This window comes from Xyrauchen texanus, chromosome 50 (assembly GCF_025860055.1).
Source record: "Xyrauchen texanus isolate HMW12.3.18 chromosome 50, RBS_HiC_50CHRs, whole genome shotgun sequence".
NCBI lineage: Eukaryota > Metazoa > Chordata > Actinopteri > Cypriniformes > Catostomidae > Xyrauchen > Xyrauchen texanus.
This window is the reverse complement of record NC_068325.1, coordinates 9,512,068-9,530,753: the sequence shown is the minus strand read 5'-3', so window position 1 is coordinate 9,530,753 and position 18,686 is coordinate 9,512,068. Positions and strand designations below refer to the sequence as shown.

Sequence of the window (18,686 nt, the reverse complement as noted above, 5' to 3'; positions counted from 1 at the left end):
AGCATGCCAGAGTGAATTAAAGAGGTTATGAAGAACAAAGGTCAATATTGTAAATATTGACTCTTTGCATATATTGAATGTTTTTGCCAATAAAAGCCTTTAAAACTCATGAAATGCTTATCATTGTTTTCCAGTATACCATAGAAACATGTGAAAAAAATAAGCTACAAACACTGAAGCAGCAAACTTTGCAAAACTCAAAATGTATGTCACTGCCAATACTTTTGGCCATGACTGTATATTGGGTTGATATAATACAGTCTGATCCATTTCTCAGATGCACATGTGATGGAATCTGTTTGAGCAGTGTATACTTGTCAGCACATCATGTGATTTGTGATACTGCATCCTAGAAAGCTCCAAGGTCATTGCGGTACCCACAAAACAAACAGGTGTAGTCAGGCAGGCAGAGGGACTTCTTTGGTCTTGTTCCAACATACCACAGCATCACTGAAGGTGAACGAACCCTGGTGTCACATGCGTTTATTTGTTTTAATGGGCTGTCAGTTGTAAATAGGTCCGTTACAAAGCAGACACGGAGGCCAGGACTGAGGTGTTCAGCTCTGTGGGCTCATTGCTGATTGATGAAATGCACACATTCACACTTTTTGGTAGTATTTTTGTGTAAACTTACTGAGGCAGTACCATGGAACTGTTCAAGATGGTTACAACACCATAGTGCTTTGATACATACAGTGTTTCCATACCTTTTGACCAATTAATTAAATCAATTTTCCAGTTGCTTGAGATCACTGGATGAGGATTTATAATTTCATAAAACTTTCTAGACAATGCAGTATTTAGAGCTGAGCATAACTAGAAAAATGTATACTATAGAAGTGTCAATGACTTTTCCAAGCATGGAAATCAGAATGAAAAAATTCCTAGATATTTCCAGATTTTCCATGAACATAGAACCCCTGTATATACAGTGATACTGAACGATTGCCATATTCATACACTATGGTTTTTCATGGTTCTCCAAGGCACTTAAAAAGTACCATGTTACTTTTCTTGTACATTTTTTATGGTGTTGATGTCTTAATGTCTTATCCATTGGCCTGTGTGAAAAGTTAATCAGCCACTAGGAAAAATGTGCATGTGTGTGCTGTGAGATATGCCCTACTCTCACAGACTTAAGACTTCACAGCCACTGAAACAAAAACACACAAGCTGACACAGCTGGTCAGAAGACAAGACACCCCCTGGGAGGCAAGAGGGGGATGGTGGGGTGATTTGTTCTAGCATGTCTCTGATGCAAACAGTTGAATCCTCTCCCTTCCCATCAATCAATTTAATCCTATTTGATTTGATTAGAATCAAATTCTATCTAATTCAATTTGGATTCAGCTTCACACTAAATTTAGATGCTGATTCCCTTTCAATTTAGATTCAGATTATATTCAGTTTAGATATGGATTGACATTCAGATTCACTCTCAATTTAGATGCAGATTTACTTTGCTCATATTCAGATTCACATTCATATACATACTCAATTTAAGTGCCGTTTTAATTCAAATTTGGGTTAATATTCATGCACATTCAATTCAGATTCAGATTTAAAATCAGTTTAATTCAATATGCTTTATTCATTTCCATGCAATTGTTTTTACTGTAGTGTTTGATTTTGTTCAGTAAAAACATTTTCTCTCTCTTTTTCTTTCTGGCACGGATGTTTTCCACCCCTCTTCAGTCAGTTTGAGAAGAACACACACAATGAGATCTGCTTTCATTGCACACAAGTTTTGAACGTCATTCAACTGTCAGGGCTTTGACTGGTGACAAGTGCCTGAAATCTGCACACTTATGAGTAATGCCATTTTAATCTGTGGCATCAGGCCAAACAATGTTTTTCACTTTTCTTGACACTCTTATAGTGTGTACTACGTATATAGCATGTGTATATAGCATAACAACTTGGGTGCTACTTGACCGTGTTGAGCAGGTGTATGACTGTACACCTGGGATAGATTAATCTGTGTTTGTATGATGCGTGTATTTGTTTATCTTTGTGAAATGTCAAGGTCAAAGCTGCTATGTTTCACTCCATTACACACTTATTTGTTGTGAAGATAAGCCAGAAATACAGGTAGAGCTTAAAAAATACTGGCAACCTGTACTGATCCTACCATACCTGCAGCCAAGAGTATAGGCAAGTACAGACAAGACCGAACAGTTCTCTCCTTTCTCCTCATTTATCACAAAATGAGGGAAGTTCTGCATTTTCCCTTTAGACTCTAGTAAACACTATCATATGTCTTCAGAAGACTTGGAATATTGCTCACACAAGAGGGCTTTTATGATGCTTTTGAATCCTTTTTGAAGCTTGAAAGCTCCAGTCCTCATTCATTGTAATTGTATGCAAATGATTGACTGGCACATTATTAAAAATGTTTTCTTTTTTATTCCACAGAAGAATGGAAGTCATACGGGTTTGGAATTAAATTTGGGCGAACTAACACTTTAAAGAGGTCAAAAGAAATATCAGGTTTTCCTCATGCAGTTCGAGTATTGCACCTACTATGAATGCTGGTATCAGAGAGAGTGAGAGTGTTTGGGACTGGAATGCCTATAATGGCAGATATGCTTCTGCTGACTAGCATGCTGTCAGATGGCATAATCTAGGAGCATGGAATTGTGTGACACCTCTCTGATCGATACCAGCATTCATAGAACATGCTGTGCTTTTATGTTACACATTTCTTTCACTCTCTCCATAAAAAGCCCTTAGAAAGAAATGTGTAACATAAAAGCACAGCATGTTCTAAAGACCTTAATGACATCTTTCTCAAACACACACCCATCTCCAAATGTTTGTCATGCCTGAGTGTACATAACGTGCTCTAGTTTTGAAAGAATCGTTTTTTCTGAACTGACAGTATGTGCATTTATAAACCGTAATTTGATGAGTATTTGTGATGGATAGATTCTGCTTGCAGACATAGTACTACGGGTGTTGTATGGGGCTGGCTTGGTAACAGTATATGACAGGCTGGCGTGTGTCAGTGGCTTGTCTAAGTTGCTCTACTTTGGTCTCTTGTCTTGTTAAGTTTCTCACATTTCACACAGAAATGCAATGTGTCCTCTGATGCATGGCTGGCTGCAGGATTGGAAGGAATCTGATCCAGGTGTGCATATGCAGACACACACACCACTTTGATTGTAATATAAACTGCATACAGCCCCTGGGCCAAGATGGGTAGGACATCCTAACTTTATTACACCAAGTCTAGGATAAGCCTCTCCACCTTTTTAGTATAATTTTGTGTGCGGTTAAGAGTTTGTTCGTCTGGAGGGCATGAAGAGTGTGTGTGTGTGTGTTTAAATGCTATTCCTGAAACTACTTATTATGGGGCCCTAATTAAGTTAATCTAATTATAATATCCCATGAAATCTGAACCTAAAATTGAGCTTGTCATTGTAGCATTAATACATTAGATGGTTGCCAGTTTAGAATTCCTTGCTTTTTTTTCCCTCCCCAATTTGGAATGCCCAGTTCCCATTGCAATCTAAGTCCTTGTGGTGGTGTAGTAACTCGTCTCGATCCGGGTGGCGGAGGACGGATCTCAGTTACCTCCACATCTGAGACCGTCAGTCCTTACGTCTTATCAAGTGGCTTGTTGAGTGCGTTACCGCGGAGACATAGCGCGTGTGGAGGCTTCACGGCATCCACCGCGGCATCCAAAGCACAACTCACTACGCGCCCCATCGAGAGCGAACCACATTATAGCGACCACGAGGAGGTTATCCCATGTGACTCTACCATCCCTAGCAACCGGGACAATTTGGTTGCTTAGGAAACCTGGCTGGAGTCACTCAGCATGCCCTGGGATTCGAACCCGCAACTCAAGGGGTGGTAGTCAGCTAACTTTACTCGCTGAGCTACCCAGGCCCCCCCTGGAAGTTCCTTGCTTAAAAATTCTTCTGGTTATTTAATGGTTCTTTGGGGTTCCTTAGGTTTATTGAAGAAACCTCTTCTTACCAAGAACCATCTTGTTTTGTTGTAAAGGGTTTATCAGTTGGTTCTTTGGCAATCATAGTTTCTTCAGTCCAAAGTATTGATTTCTGAGTTTTGTCAACATGATTATGAAAGCCAAAATATTAAATGTATTAATCCATTATTTTGTAGAAGGGGGACAAAATGACAATTTTCACCTATGATTTTGGAGCAAAACTACAGGTCAAAAAATAAATATATAACATTTTTACACAGAGATAGGTAGGTCTAAACCGATAGTGGAATTTGCTGATACCGATAACTTAGGTGGTGGATAACAATTTAACTGGCCGATAGTTGGCCGATAGTAGTTACATTTGATTAACAGAATGTTAAAACATTTTCTTAGTCGGCACATACATATAGGCCATAATTAATACAAATTTTAAAAATCCCAGATTTTGTTTATTTTTCAACAATATAACAATAATAAACAGAAAAAAAAGAAGATTGGGAGCGTAACATAAAACACACCAGGGACTCTTATTTTAAAATGTAGACGTGGCTCTTTTACAATGCTATATATTTAATATTTACCAAATTAGACTTTTATAGCCTATAATATTATTATTATTATTAACAAAATGAAGTTGGAGACACAATGTATGTGCTGACTAGGGACATTTCTATGTAGTTGTATTTTTCTTGTTGCATGCCCTCGCTTTAATAATAAAAATATATATATGTCAGAGGAACACAAAGGGATAAAAAACTATTAGCAACTATCGGCATAGATTTTTGCAGATACCAATAGTTCAAAAAGTGACTCGCACCAATTAATCATAAAAGCGATATATATCGGTCAACCTCTAGGTAGGTCTATTACTAAAATTAGCTGACTTCAGCACCCCTTATAGCCTTATGTGCCAAAATCGGTCCAAAAAGTACAAACATTTTTATTTTATTTATTCAGAACAAACTTTCCATTTGGTATCTTCATTTTTAAGGCCCTAAATAGTTAAACACCAGAGGTATGGGGCTCTCAGTGTGGCTCCATGCGTAAATATACATTTTTTTTTTTTTTCAGTGGTCAAAAACCAAATGTGTATGATGCTAATTTCTTGTCCAACAAAACTAAAGTCTAAAGTACAAACTCTGTTGAAACAAGAAAGTTAGATAGTTTTAAGGGTGTACTGCGCATGCCCTCTACAATCACTTGCATTAACAAATGCTAGCAGAGGACAATATGGAAGAGGATTGGATTGTCCCTGGATCTGCATTAGAAGCTTCTGTTGTGGTTGAATTGAAGCATGAGGAACTCACAGTTGTCCTGATGAATCTGTTTCATATTTTAAATACCCATGTGTTCATGAGCTTGATTCAAGCATGCGTAAACCAAAACAGTTGCTTACAGGCAATTCACATTTAAATAGTGCAAATGTCTGGTTCTCTTTTGGTTTCCCTCCTTGAAATTCTCCCCCTACTCTAATCGTCAAACAGTTACTTTATGAGAGCGCATTGACACCCGGAGAGATCACACCAATGCATTCTGGGTAACACAATCCAGCTGTGCTCAGGAGCTGCTGAAGGAAGTGTGTGTGTGTGTGTGTATATATATATATATATATATATATATATATATATATATATATATACTGTATGCATATATCTGTGTGGATGTGTGTATTCTCCAAACAGTAGCAATACGTGCATGTTAATTCAAGTTTTTTCACAGCTCTCTAATGCATGATTTCGCAACATTTTGTGGTTGGATATTTTTGTCAAATGACTGCTGAACTGTATATTTCACTGTGCCTGTTTTATGTTTCTTGTAGCATTCATTGTTTTTTTCTTTTAACATATTAAAAAAATTATTTCAACATAAATATAAAACTCAATATTTCATTGTCATTTATACATCTAGTTGGTAAGTAGGTATGTAATAAGCTAGATAATGTACAGTCAGGCTGTAATTATCAGAAAATTGGACCTATTGCACTTTGGAGGATGATTGCATATTCCAGTTTTTAGGACCGCTTTTTCCTCTGGTTTTTACATTGCTAAAGCAAAGGAAAAGGTTCTGGATGGCAGAGGCAGGCTAAATACATACAAATTGTGCCGCTGTGATTTAATGTGCTGAGTAACACATTACTTAATTTTTCCCACCGTGTCCGATATTAAAATCAGTGCGACACTCTTTGCACTTTGTGTGAGTAGGATGCGTTTCATACAAGATCTGGCAACTGGACAACCTTGGAATAATATATTGATGTGATTATTCATATAACAAGGTTTGGGATATACAAATTACCAGAGTTTCCCAGGAGAAATAACAAAACAGGAGGGGGGCAGTAGATGGGTGTGAAATACGGGAGACACCTGGGATGTCAAGTCAACCTTTGTTTTTAGAGCACATTTAAAAACAACAGAAGTTGACCCAATGTGCTTTACAGATCAAACAAACAAAATATGTAAAAACAGAAGAATTTTTTTTTTATATATATATATATATATATATATATATATATATATATATATACTTCATAAAAAACATTTTAACATTTTAAAACAACATATATTTATCCACTTCAACCTATTCAATTATCTATTCAAAAGCCACAGAGTAAAAATAAGTTTTCAAAGAAGATTTAAAAATGGCTAATGATGAAGCTGACCTCACATGTAAAGGGAAACTATTCCAATAGATAAGGACCTATCACAGAAAAGGCACGGTAATCCTTAGATTTATAACGGCAACGAGGAACTTTCAATCGACATTGATCAGAAGACCTCAGCACTCTGGTGGGGGAGTAAGGGTGTAGAAGGTCAGTGATATATTGAGGTGAAGATTTTTGTAGACAAAAATCAGACTTTTAAAATCAACACCGAATTTCACCGGAAGCCAGTGTAGAGATGCTAAAACCGGGGAAATGTTGACCCTGTTAAAAGCCTAGCTGCTGCGTTTTGAACAAGCTGTAGGTGGGATAACGCAGTTTGGGGCTGACCAATGTACAATGAGTTGCGATTGTCCAACCTAGATGTGATTAGTGAGTGGTACACAATTTCCAAGTCTTGATGGGAAAGACATTTTTTATTTTAGCAATAGATCTAGGTGAAAAAAGCTACCCTTGACAACAGCACTGATCTGCTTATTGAAAAGTAATGAGGAGTCTAAAATCACTCCTCACATGATCTTGTACATTTGGTGACAGAGGGCCTAACTGGGCAACCATGCCAGGTAAGGAGGACATGGAGGAACCTAAAATAAGAACTTCGGATTTGCTTTCATTTAATTGTAAGAAATTGTTAGCCAGCCAATATTCAATCTCTTTGAAGCAATTTAGGGCGTTCTCAGATGAACAATTCTTGTCTACACTCACTGGGAAATAAAATTGGGAATCATCAGCATAACAGTGATAAGATATGCTGTACTTATTGAAAATAGAGCTCAGGGGAGGCATATATAGTGAAAATAACAATGGTCCTAAGATTGACCCTTGAGGGATACCACACTATAATTGAGCCGAGGTAGAAGAAAAATTACCTAAATTCACAGAGAACTTCCTTTCTTTTAAATAGGGGGAAAACCACTGGAGGGTCAACCCCTGGATGCCAACCATACATTCTAGATGATTGAGGAGAATATTATGGTCGATTGTGTCGAACGCTGCACTGATATCTAATAAAACTAAGATGACTGGTCAACCTGAATCCGTGGAGAGTAAAATATAATTAGTGACCTTCAACAATGCAGATTCAGTGCTGTGCAAAGGTCTGAAACCAGACTGAAAAGTATCAAATTGTTAAATGTATTTAGATAGGAGTAGAGCTGCGAATAAACAACTCTCTTCAAAATCTTGGAAATAAAAGACAGTTTGGAGATTGGTCTGTAATTGTTGTGTATTGCTGGATCCAAAAAAGTTTTTTTTAACAAAGGATGTAGAATTGCATGTTTAAAACTCCTTGGAACAACTTCACTTGCTAATGAGCTGTTAATTATAGCTGTCACACTCGAACTGATAGTCATAAAAACTTCTTTAAGAAGGCGTGGAGATAGAATATACAGCTTGTAACTGGAACACTTCGTCTTTGAGACTACATCAGCTAACTGTTCTGATGTAACTGGTTCAAAGTGAGTCAGGGAGCTGAACGGGGAAGGAATTAGTGGTTGATCAAATTGTGAAGGTAAAATCGCACCTTTTAATCTGCTCAATTTTATTTATTTTTTTAGTTTAAAAAAGTTTCACAGCTCTCTTGGGTGGCGTCCAGAAAAGCATTTTTAGTTGGGTTCAAAACCGATTCAATTGTTTTGAACAAAAAGTTTGGTCGATCTAATGTATGACCCATATTGTGAGTAGGACCAGTGACATGTTGTACAAAATTTAAAGACTCAGGGAGGGAGATAAATTAATTTACCAGCGGTTTCGATGGACAGCATACATGAATATTAAAATCCACAAGAATCAGGAGTCTATCACCGCATGACACCAGCCCAGAGAGAAAGTCTGATAATTGTTGGATGAAATCCTTATTAAATTTGGGAGGTCTGTACAGAAGTGCACAGAAGATAGGACCCAAGATGTCGATCTTTAATAATTGGACCTCAAAACTGGAATATATGTCCATAGGCAGCATTCTGCATTTAAAAGAGTTTTTAAAAACAGTGGCAACACCACCTCCTCGACCTGAAGTCCGTGGGTAATTTAAAAAGTCACATCCTGGCAGTGTAAGTTCCCCAGGGCCATTTGTTCGCCAGGATTCAGCCACGTTTCAGTAATGAATAACAAGTCCAATGATTGTGATATAAAAAAGTAATTCAGAATAAAAGACTTGTTCGATATTGATTGTGCATTAATGAGGGCCATCTTAGTGGTGGTGACATCTGCGTTTTGTGGTGAAATAAAAGATATGCGTTTCAGCTAACAGAGATTATAAAAATTTACATCCCGCTTCATTTCACTTTTACCAGTCGGAGGGTGACTGTGTGAAGATCATATGACCGGTATGTGGTGGTTGTTAGAGGAATCAGTCGTAATCTGCAGGGATGTCGCCGTGACCCTTGATGGACATACCGGTGGCGACGCGCAATTCCAAGAGTAGCACAATAATTGTATACTCCGTCTGACAGCCGTTCCGAGGAATTCAAATGCCGTAAATCCAGAGATGAGTAGAATAACACCATATCTGAAGAGAGATGATTGCATGGACTTGTAATCAAGCAAGGAGCTGTCCACTGAAACTGGTGAAGGCAAACAGTAGGCCTGTAGGCCAACTCCAGTAGGCCAAGATGTGCAACAGAAGGCAGAACATCCTCAATGAATCCACCGAGATGACTCGAATTCAAAGTTCGCGTGCTCCAGCCTCACTAGGCGTTGATGATGGACCAGGAATCAACCAGCCTATTTAAGACTGCACGTAGCAGTCCTGGCAAAGACCATCGGTGAGTGCAGCGGTGTTAATTCGGTGAGAAATCCAGTCAGACGTAAGGTGCCTCATATATTTCAAACAAACTTATTATCACTGGTCCATAAGATTGTCCATAAAAGAGATGTATAAAACTCCAATTTCCTGAGGTCGCTCATACAAAAGGCCACTAAAACAAAAGCATTTAAAAAGAAACGATGAAAAGTAACCCAGAGAGCAGCGATAGACAACCACGCCCATGTTCACTCTACCGGAAGTGGAAACGGAAGTGTTGACAGGAATGGATAGAACAAACATGTAAAATAAAATTATTACATTTTATTCACATCACCATAGCAAACCTTGCTAGCTACCTAAAAACAAACAAATTACCTTGGTGCCGGCAAATTGGCAATCGTGAGTCGCCGAGGCCGATAAATCTGATGATATTCTGACTTTTTTCATTATTACCATTGGCTGATAAATTTTCCCGTTTGGCTGATTTCAATAAATTTTTCAATCTCCCTTTCTCTCCTCAACAGTTCCCTGTAACTTTTAACTGTCTTGTCTAATGAGAAAAATGCAAATATCAATTAAAATAATATCTGTATATGGATAAGGGGAAAGGAAAAGGTGAGAACCGGCTTGATGATATAAATAATATGTTAATAAATAACAAAACAAAAAGACAAGCTGCCTGTAAATCTCTCACTCTTTCTCATTGCAGTCTCCAGTCGGCCTTTATCCCTCTCAGAGGCTTGATTAGCCTGATTAGGGGCCGGGTGTGAAGCATCACGACCCGGCCCCGCCCTCCGCCCTGTCACAATATCATAGACTGTCTGCAAATATGTGCATATCTTGCTTAAACAGATGTAATAAACCAGCCTCACACAACTTCAGCAGATCCAGCATCCTCTGGAGCGCTCAGTTATTTATCTCTAAAGCTGTAAGTTTTACATTTTTATAAATTTATTTCTCTATGGGAGTAAAAATCTAAACTTCACACATACATCCCACACCCTATTATCTGTAAATGGTAAAACACAGCTTGAATGTGATTTTGTCACATGTGTGATTGGGAGGTGTTGTGACATTTTCAAATGAGCTTAGCTCATGAGTATTTATGAGGTTATGCTCAGATATTTTAACATAAGCTTAAATATTTCATAAAGTGTTGGGGACAAAATGGTCCATGGTTTTGCAACAAGCTATTATTTTAGGTTTTATGATTAGTCTAAGGTTTTCAGTTATAGCTGTATTTATTTAGAATTTTACCATCCAGTAGTCATTTAAATAAAGAATTAGAGGGCTAAAAATGTACGAGTGGTAACGATAGGAAATTGTATACAAACTGGGTTATTTGAGGTATCTCACATTGTGTTTCTCTCATTGCTAACTCTTGTTAAATACCTCCAAAGTCCTATCTCTCATCACAATGTTGAGTGTGTATATATATATATAAACAGTTTTCAGAAGTAATGAGAAGTCTTATAAGAATGCAAACGGATGCTATTTGGATTTCTCATTTGACTGGGCATCGGTTCATGGCTTATAAATAAAATGTCACCGAGCCAAGACCTGAGGCAGCGTGTGTGTGTGTGTGTGTGTTAGAGATACATTTGCATTAATTTGTGTGTGTGTGTGTGTGTGTGTGTGTGTGTGTGTAAGCATGCCAGTGTTCTTGTATTTGTTTGTGTGTGTATGTGGGACAGAGCATGATCAGAAAAGGTGTAGGAAGACAGAGTGATTAAATTATGATAAGCATAGATTGGGAAGATGGGACAATTGGGAAGACGGATCACTCTAATGTTTGAACTTTCATGGTAAGGTTTCTTGGAGGAAGTTAAGTTCTGCTTCACCTGTAACCTTCTTCTGCTGGTAACACCATCCTCGTCAAACCTGTTTTCATGCAATCAATTGTGACAGAAGCCTGGCAAACAAGTGCATTAACCATAAAATTAGAGAGACAAATAAAGGGTGAGCGTGTCAGAGAAATATCTAAGGTCTCTTTTGGACTCCCTTTAGAGGCCCCATGAAGATGGATTTTTGGGGTTATTGCAAAATTCCTGCCATGCCAGTGGGATCGTTCATATCTTGGACAAAAAACAGAGAATGGAACGAGGGCAAGAGAAGACAGGAGAGAAAAGTAGAAGGGAGGGTAGCACCTTCGCTTTAATTAAATAGCTCTAGTTTCTGTTCAAAAGTCAATTGGCCTGCAGAGAGTCTAAACAGGACATAAAGTAAAAGAAAGTAGAATGAAATAAACAAATGAAGGGTCAAAGTTTTACATGTAAAAGCACTCAGCTGAGGAACACAAAAGTAGATAATTTGACAAAGATAAAACTGTCTAATTATTATGATTCACTTAATTGCACTGCATTGAATCTCTCATTAGCATTCAGCATGAGTAACCCAATTGTGCCCAAAGTGAGCTTTTGCCAGATTTAACTAACTTTTGGAGACAGATTTGTCCCTGAAGTAAACCCCCACACAGTTTGCCTAACCTGTGTCTGAAAACAGACTACTTCGGAATCCAATGAAAACATCATCATGATGCTAATTAAAACAAAACTGAGTGAGCACATATAATCACAAGGCTATTAGATGCTTTCCCAACAGTCAAGCTATTGACCTTCAAGTGGAGGAGGGAATGAAATGGCATTGTAAAAAATAAATGTTTCATATAATAAAAAGGGACTCACAATAACTCTGATAAAGAGAAAAATGAATAGACTGAGTGTACCTGCCAAACAAATGGCTGTTCATCTCCCTCAAAAGACTGGGCCTTTCACAGCTAGGCCTCTTGTCAAAACAGTAAACTGTTCTTTGTACAGACAAACACTCACATTGTTACCTCAGTAGTGGAGAAGAAGGCAGGGGCTTGGCCTGGCCCTTTGTTCGCAAAGAAATCAAAGTATCTGAGAGATTATTGATTATAACAATTAGCAAACTGTGACACACACAAAACAGACCTTTAAAAGAGACCTTTAGCGTGTGCCACTATGAAAGTAATGATTCATTGTTTCTCTTAAATAACTACTTGGTTTAAGAAAGCTGTTATGTCAATTAAGATTCAACAGTTCCCTGATAAATACAGTAAGTGCACTCGCACAAGAATGACATATACCCTCCATTTACTGGCTTTTGTTCGTATGTATTGTGTATGGGGCAGCTAATGATGCAAGGCAGGGTTTCATTGTTGTAAACATTGGAAGGAGGTAGTTGTGCGTTTGCGTGTGTGCTGGGAGCCAAAAGTGCTGAAACGCTGGGTGGGCTGCCCAAAGCACACATTCTGGGCTGAGGTCTAAACCCTCTGAGATGAACTCATTAAGCAAACAGTGGAAAGAGTGAGAATGAGTGCAAGTCAGGTCAGCAGACGTTTGGTCAACCGATCCATATACCGCTGCCAGTGTTTTATTATTTCAGAAAATTCTGAAGGAAATAATGATAAAAGCCATGAGTCCTTCAGCCACACCATAAAACAAATCTTAGTTACAGGACACGGATGTCATCACAATGTTCAGTCAACATTACTGTGCCCTAAAGGATAGTTGTTAGGTATTTTCTGTTTTTAGATAAGGATAGAGTTTCCAAGGCTTTACCAAGGTTTTAGTGGATATCAAAAAGTGACTCTTTCTGGATGAGTATTTTGAAGAGGCTTCGCATTAGTGTGTCTAAGAACAAATCGTACCCTCTGTAAAATCACTAATATATGGAATGGCTTGTTGCTTTTATAAAACAGCAACAATAGCCCTGATATAAAACAAAGATCACTAAAGAGTTCAAAATTTAATAAATAATAAATTTAAATATAATAAATAAAGTATTATATATAAAGAAAATTCTAAACCCACTAATTGGTATATAATGAGATTGTCTACGTGTTTGACATTTGTTTTTTGTATTTTTTTATTGTAGGTTTCAATCACGACAAGGCCAGGCGCAGATCAAGATCAACAATGCGGCTATTATCTTCCCTGTCTCATCTCATTTTGTTTCAATTGCTTTGTGAATCTCTGTGCAGCAGATGTCCTCACGATTGCTCTTGTGTCCCCCATAACTACATCTTCTGCGTCCAGCTTAAATTGGTGAACATGCCCCGTGGTCTCCCCTCTTCCACAAAGCACCTGTACGTCTTTCAGAATAACATCAACACCTTGGATCAGCAGGACTTTGTAGAGTTTGGGGAGCTTGGAATGCTGGATCTGAGTCAGAATGCCCTCAGTGAAATCCCTGATGGGGTGTTCAGCCCACTTTCCACTCTAAACAACCTTGATCTCTCCTCAAACCGCATCACTCATATCTCCAAAGACAGTTTCACTGGGCTAGTCAACCTGGAAAGGCTGTATCTCCACAACAACTTCATCCAAAGCATTCACCCGGCTGCCTTTAAGGGACTGGAGAACCTCCTGGAGCTGAAGCTTCAAGGTAATCAGATCAAAGTTTTGCCAACTCTGCAACTGCCCAGATTGCTCCACTTGGACCTTAGTTATAACAGTATCCCACCACTGGGACCAGAAGATTTACAGACACCACACCTTGAGTCTCTTAAATTAGCTGGATTGGGGCTGAGCAGTCTGGATAAGGGGCTGCTAAGGAGCCTGGTGAACTTACATGTTCTGGATGTTTCTCAGAACAAGCTTGTGTTGATACAACCTGAACTGAAGATAATGGCTGGCCTACGAAATCTCAATCTAACCGGAAACCCTTTGGGTTCCCTAAAGCGAGAAGACTTCCAAAATCTGAATAACATGCTTGAACTTGACTTGAGCAGCCTAAATTTGCAGGGCTTCCCTGAGGACTTCTTCAACATTTTCCCCAAACTTGAGAAGCTCACAGTGGCTGAAAACCCTTTCAACTGCCTCTGCCCACTGGCCTGGTTCCCTACGTGGCTAAAGGATGCAAGAGTTGAGTTGTTAAGGATGGAGGAAACTCGTTGTCACTTTCCTCCAGTAAACTCAGGCAATGTTCTTGCAAAGTTGGAGCATAAAGATTTTGGCTGCCCCACTACAACCATTGAATTAACAAGTGCAGAGACCAGCAGTACCACCAATAAGCCAACAGACCCCACCACTCTGTCAGGCACAACAGACAACATCCCTCCTCTGCCTCCAAGTGAGTTGCCTTCAGAAGACACAGACAGCTTCCACCCTGAACAGTACAGTGCCATACCCAGCAGCATCCCAGAAGAACCTGAAGGAGAGCTTATGTGCCCTAACAATATTTGTCTAAATGGGGGTACATGCTGGTTTGACTCCAATGGGCAGATAAGTTGCTTGTGTCCACTTTCCACATCAGGACTCTACTGTGAGATTCAAAATGAGGCTCGGCCTCCCCCACATTTCCGGAGAGTTTCCATAGAGACCATTGCTACAGTCTCTCCAAACATAATCAGCTCCCATCACGTAACAAGTACTTCCATTTCATTAGACCTTCACCACTACATTGAGACACGGCCGCACATTCGTGGAATCCGGCTGACTTATCGGAACTTGTCTGGCCCTGACCAGAGGCCACTGCAGCTAAATGTGCCTGCATCTTATCCTGAATACACACTTAGAGGACTACAGCCTAATAGCACATATTCTGTATGTGCTAGCCCACTAGGAGAGCGTGACCATGTGTCGGTTGCCTGCATGGAGGCTCGCACTGCGGAAAACCCACCGTCCTCCCACGACCCCAGATTTGACAAGACCGAACCTTCCTCCTCCCTTATACCCATTGTGGTAGCGGTGGCAGTGGTAATGGTTGCAGCTATTGTAGCCACTGTGGTGGCCATCCGCCGTAGACGAAGATCCAAGGCTGCAGTAAATGTGGATTTACATGAGACATCCCATCTGGAGTTGGAGGGAGTGAAAACCAGTCCAGAGAATGGGAGTACACATCCAAAACAACCTGACATTGCCTCCTGTCCATCTTTAGCTCAAAACACCTTGGAATATGAGGCACCATTAATACAAGGGCAGTGTTCTGCCAACAACAAATTAGCCTGCGTCAAACCCTCTTTTGTGTAAAAGCCTTAATGTGCTTCTCATACCTCCAGCCCTCAGAGGGCAATATACTTCATGACTCCTGCAGGCAGGTGCGATACAGAAACTAGATGGGTTGGAGAACATTTTAATTCAAGCGTCTTTCAGTATTTAAACTAGCTGCATTTGCCATCAACTTTGTACAGAAAAAAATAAACTGTGCGTGCCATTTATAACCATCAGTATCAGGCTTCAATGACAGCCCTGCTGACAAGACCATCTTACACCAGCATGAATTCAATGCTTACCCAGCCTGGTTTATGCTAGGGAATGCTTGTCTGGTGCTGATCCAGAAAAACTATATGGTCTTTCTGGTAATACAGGTTGACCAAGGAGGTCATTCTGGTTAACCTTGTTAAGCTGCTTGGTGAGAACACCAGCAAACCAGCATCTAAAACGCAACATAAGCTGATAACCAGCAATGCTGTTTATTCCTGAAGGGAGTTGCTGGGCTGGAAAACAGGTTGCTTTAGAGGTAGCTCATTAATTTAGCTGGCTCTGGAAGTGGTACATAGGAGTCAGTAGTTCTTTCCTGGACGTCTGGACCTGGACTTCTTGGTCCAGAAAAAATTGCACTGATCAGAGACACTGGGACTGTGCCTAAGAGGTGCCCAAAGAAGCAGAACATGATCAGCCTCTTAAAAGATGTATTAACATGTTTAGTTGTTTTTTTTTTTGCTTGGACAGTAGACTGTGGCAAACGTTTTTCTCATCTCACTTGCAACAAGTTAAAATGCTTTGACTTCTCCTGAATGAAAACAATCTGACAACACATGTCCAGTGAACGTCTGGCAAAGGATCACTTTGCGAGACTATAAAAACCCAAATCCATTTTTTACCTCAAATTCCACACATTTACAAACAGACCAGTGCTATATAAGGAGATGGAAAACAATCGCTTTTAATAACGCAGATTTTTTTTATGTGCCAGTGGTCTAAAAATGTCATGTAGCCATAATTCAAACAGAGCCCCAAATACAGAGAAATGCAGGAAGGCTTCAAAACAAGGTTGTTTTGTATGTGCTGGCAAATTCATGCCGGTTTTAACCCTACAGTGGATCAAACTAGTCCAGATACAACCACTTGTAACCAGACTATAAAATGATGGTATTAGATGGTAGTACCATGGTACTTTCATATAGAGTATATACCATGGAAATGAATGATTGCCATATTTAAATAACACTGTATTTACATAGTACCTCATGTTATTTTCAAAGAACACCAAATGTCTAAAAAAAATGTAAACAAAATTGCCATTGTACAGACAAACCAAGTGAAACAAACTATGGTATCGCCATGCGTGGTACACTGTTATTAGTGGAAATGTGCAGTTCAACAGCAATTTATTTCTACTTGATCAAAGCCTTAAAATGACTTTCATTGGTGTTATCTAATTTATTTAGGTTGATTAATTCATGTTAAATTATTTTTAACCAGTTAATTTAGATGTCACCACATTTTTGGTTATTTGACAAATATTTCTTTTTACAGTGTACCACGTCCAAAAAAACATGGTAATGCCTTGGCACTTGTGTTTTGTTGATATTGTTATCTAAAGCTCATAACTGCAGTTACATTATATCGTGCCCCTGAGATGTGTTCAGTTTGATTGGTTTAGATGCAAAATTAAACACCAAAACTTTGACATGAACATTTAATTCAAAAAGTAATATAATAAGAAACATATTAGGCCTTTTTTTAATGTAAAAATTGTATGATTGCTTTGCTCTGTGAAAGCTTGATTGTGTTCAAGCCAAAAGTGTCATTGTGGAATTGTATGTTTATGTGAATTATCAGTGTAGTGAAGTTTTGTTAAGAGGAATGGAGCCAGAACTCTAATCCAAAGTGAAAAAAGGTCAATTGTCAAATTCTCCCCATCGTCAGCACCCACTTTTTTTTAGATCTGTGCTCACATATTTATGACAGTGTATGCAGTGTGTGTGCTGAACATACCCGCACATCCAAACATATTAACTGGATACAGGAACAGCTTTACACAGCATGAGACGTTTCAAATATTTTAAACATTTTCAAACTGCTTTCAAGTCCCATGCTTACTTTGGGATGCTTGTTGTTTCTTTCCTTTTGTTGTGCAGAAAGCCAAGTCTTCTTTTTTTGGATTTATAAATGTGTACTCTTTGGATGAATAATGTGACATTTGTTGAGAAAATAAAATGGAAAAACCACATTTCTTTGATTGTTCCCTTCTGAAATCTTTTGCTTGTATTGCGTAACACGGGCTGACTCAACAGCATGATGACCACAAAGCTTTAATGTAACTTTTTGGAACCGTTACCAACTCTTCTGAAATTGGAAGTTTAATTTCATGGCTTTAGCCGATATCAATACAAATTAATTTCATTCAAACAGAACAATCAAGCTCTTTGAGTGAAATTGACACTCATATTTGAACAAAAGAAAGAGCTGGTTGGATCCTATCACCCAACCTAACCCAAATCACCCAACCTTAATCTCTAATTAAGGGCTCTCATTTAAGTGTTTGCTGTTTTCCCTCCCATTTTCAATCTTACACCCTTTCTCTGATAGGTGTTCTGTCATTTTGCCTTTTTTGGTTCTATTATGTGATCATTAAAAGGCTCGGCTTACTTTTTCTAACTACTGAGAACAGATCAGCACGTTATCTAAGATGAATTTGAATGCAAAAAGAAGGCAAAACTGTTCTGTTCTCTAGAACAGAACATGCTGTTTTTGTGGAACGTGTGTGGTGCGGATGTAAGTACGAGTCACATCACACTGTGAAATTGCACCAATGGACACTATTCAACATGGGCCTTCAATCACTAAATGCAGCGGAGCCTGTACTGTAATCTGGTTCCCATTAGGGAATGCTCAGTGGGGAAAACAGGAAAAAGAAAGAGGAATTTTATTTATTTGAAAAAGCTGGCACTGATAATACAGGGTCAGATTTGCAGTGGGTCAGAAGGTAGAGGGGGAGAGAGAGGTGTACAGTGTGTATGAGGTAGATGTGGGGAGTTGGGGGTGGAGGGATGGTTGAAATTTGAGTTGAGACCGATGGTTTGGCCTGATAATGGCTCTAGCGGGCCCCTCGTTCAACGGCCCCCTCATGTGCTCATACACAGTTCAGTGCTGGCAGATATACAACAAAGCATCAAACTCCCCACTTCGCAGAACACATTTTGGGTTGGAAGGGAGAAAGAGAAAGACATAAACAGCGAATAGAAAATAATTAATCGGGTTATGAGGACCATTAACTTTAAAGACCGATAAAATAAATAAAGTGGACTTAAATGCAAAATGGTCAGTGACTATCAAAGGCACAAAGTAGCAGAA

At 39.0% G+C, this 18,686-nt stretch overlaps 1 protein-coding gene across 1 annotated transcript in view; it reads left to right on the top strand.

The window, feature by feature from the left end:
- vasna (vasorin a) overlaps positions 1-17,556 on the top strand; it is a 28,134-nt gene extending 10,578 nt beyond the window's left edge. Inside the window, exon 2 of the mRNA XM_052123601.1 lies at positions 13,261-17,556. Coding sequence (XP_051979561.1) covers positions 13,302-15,356 — 2,055 coding nt within the window. The 5' untranslated portion in view covers positions 13,261-13,301 and the 3' untranslated portion in view covers positions 15,357-17,556. The remainder of the gene's footprint in view (positions 1-13,260) is intronic.
- Positions 17,557-18,686: the final 1,130 nt, after the last annotated feature.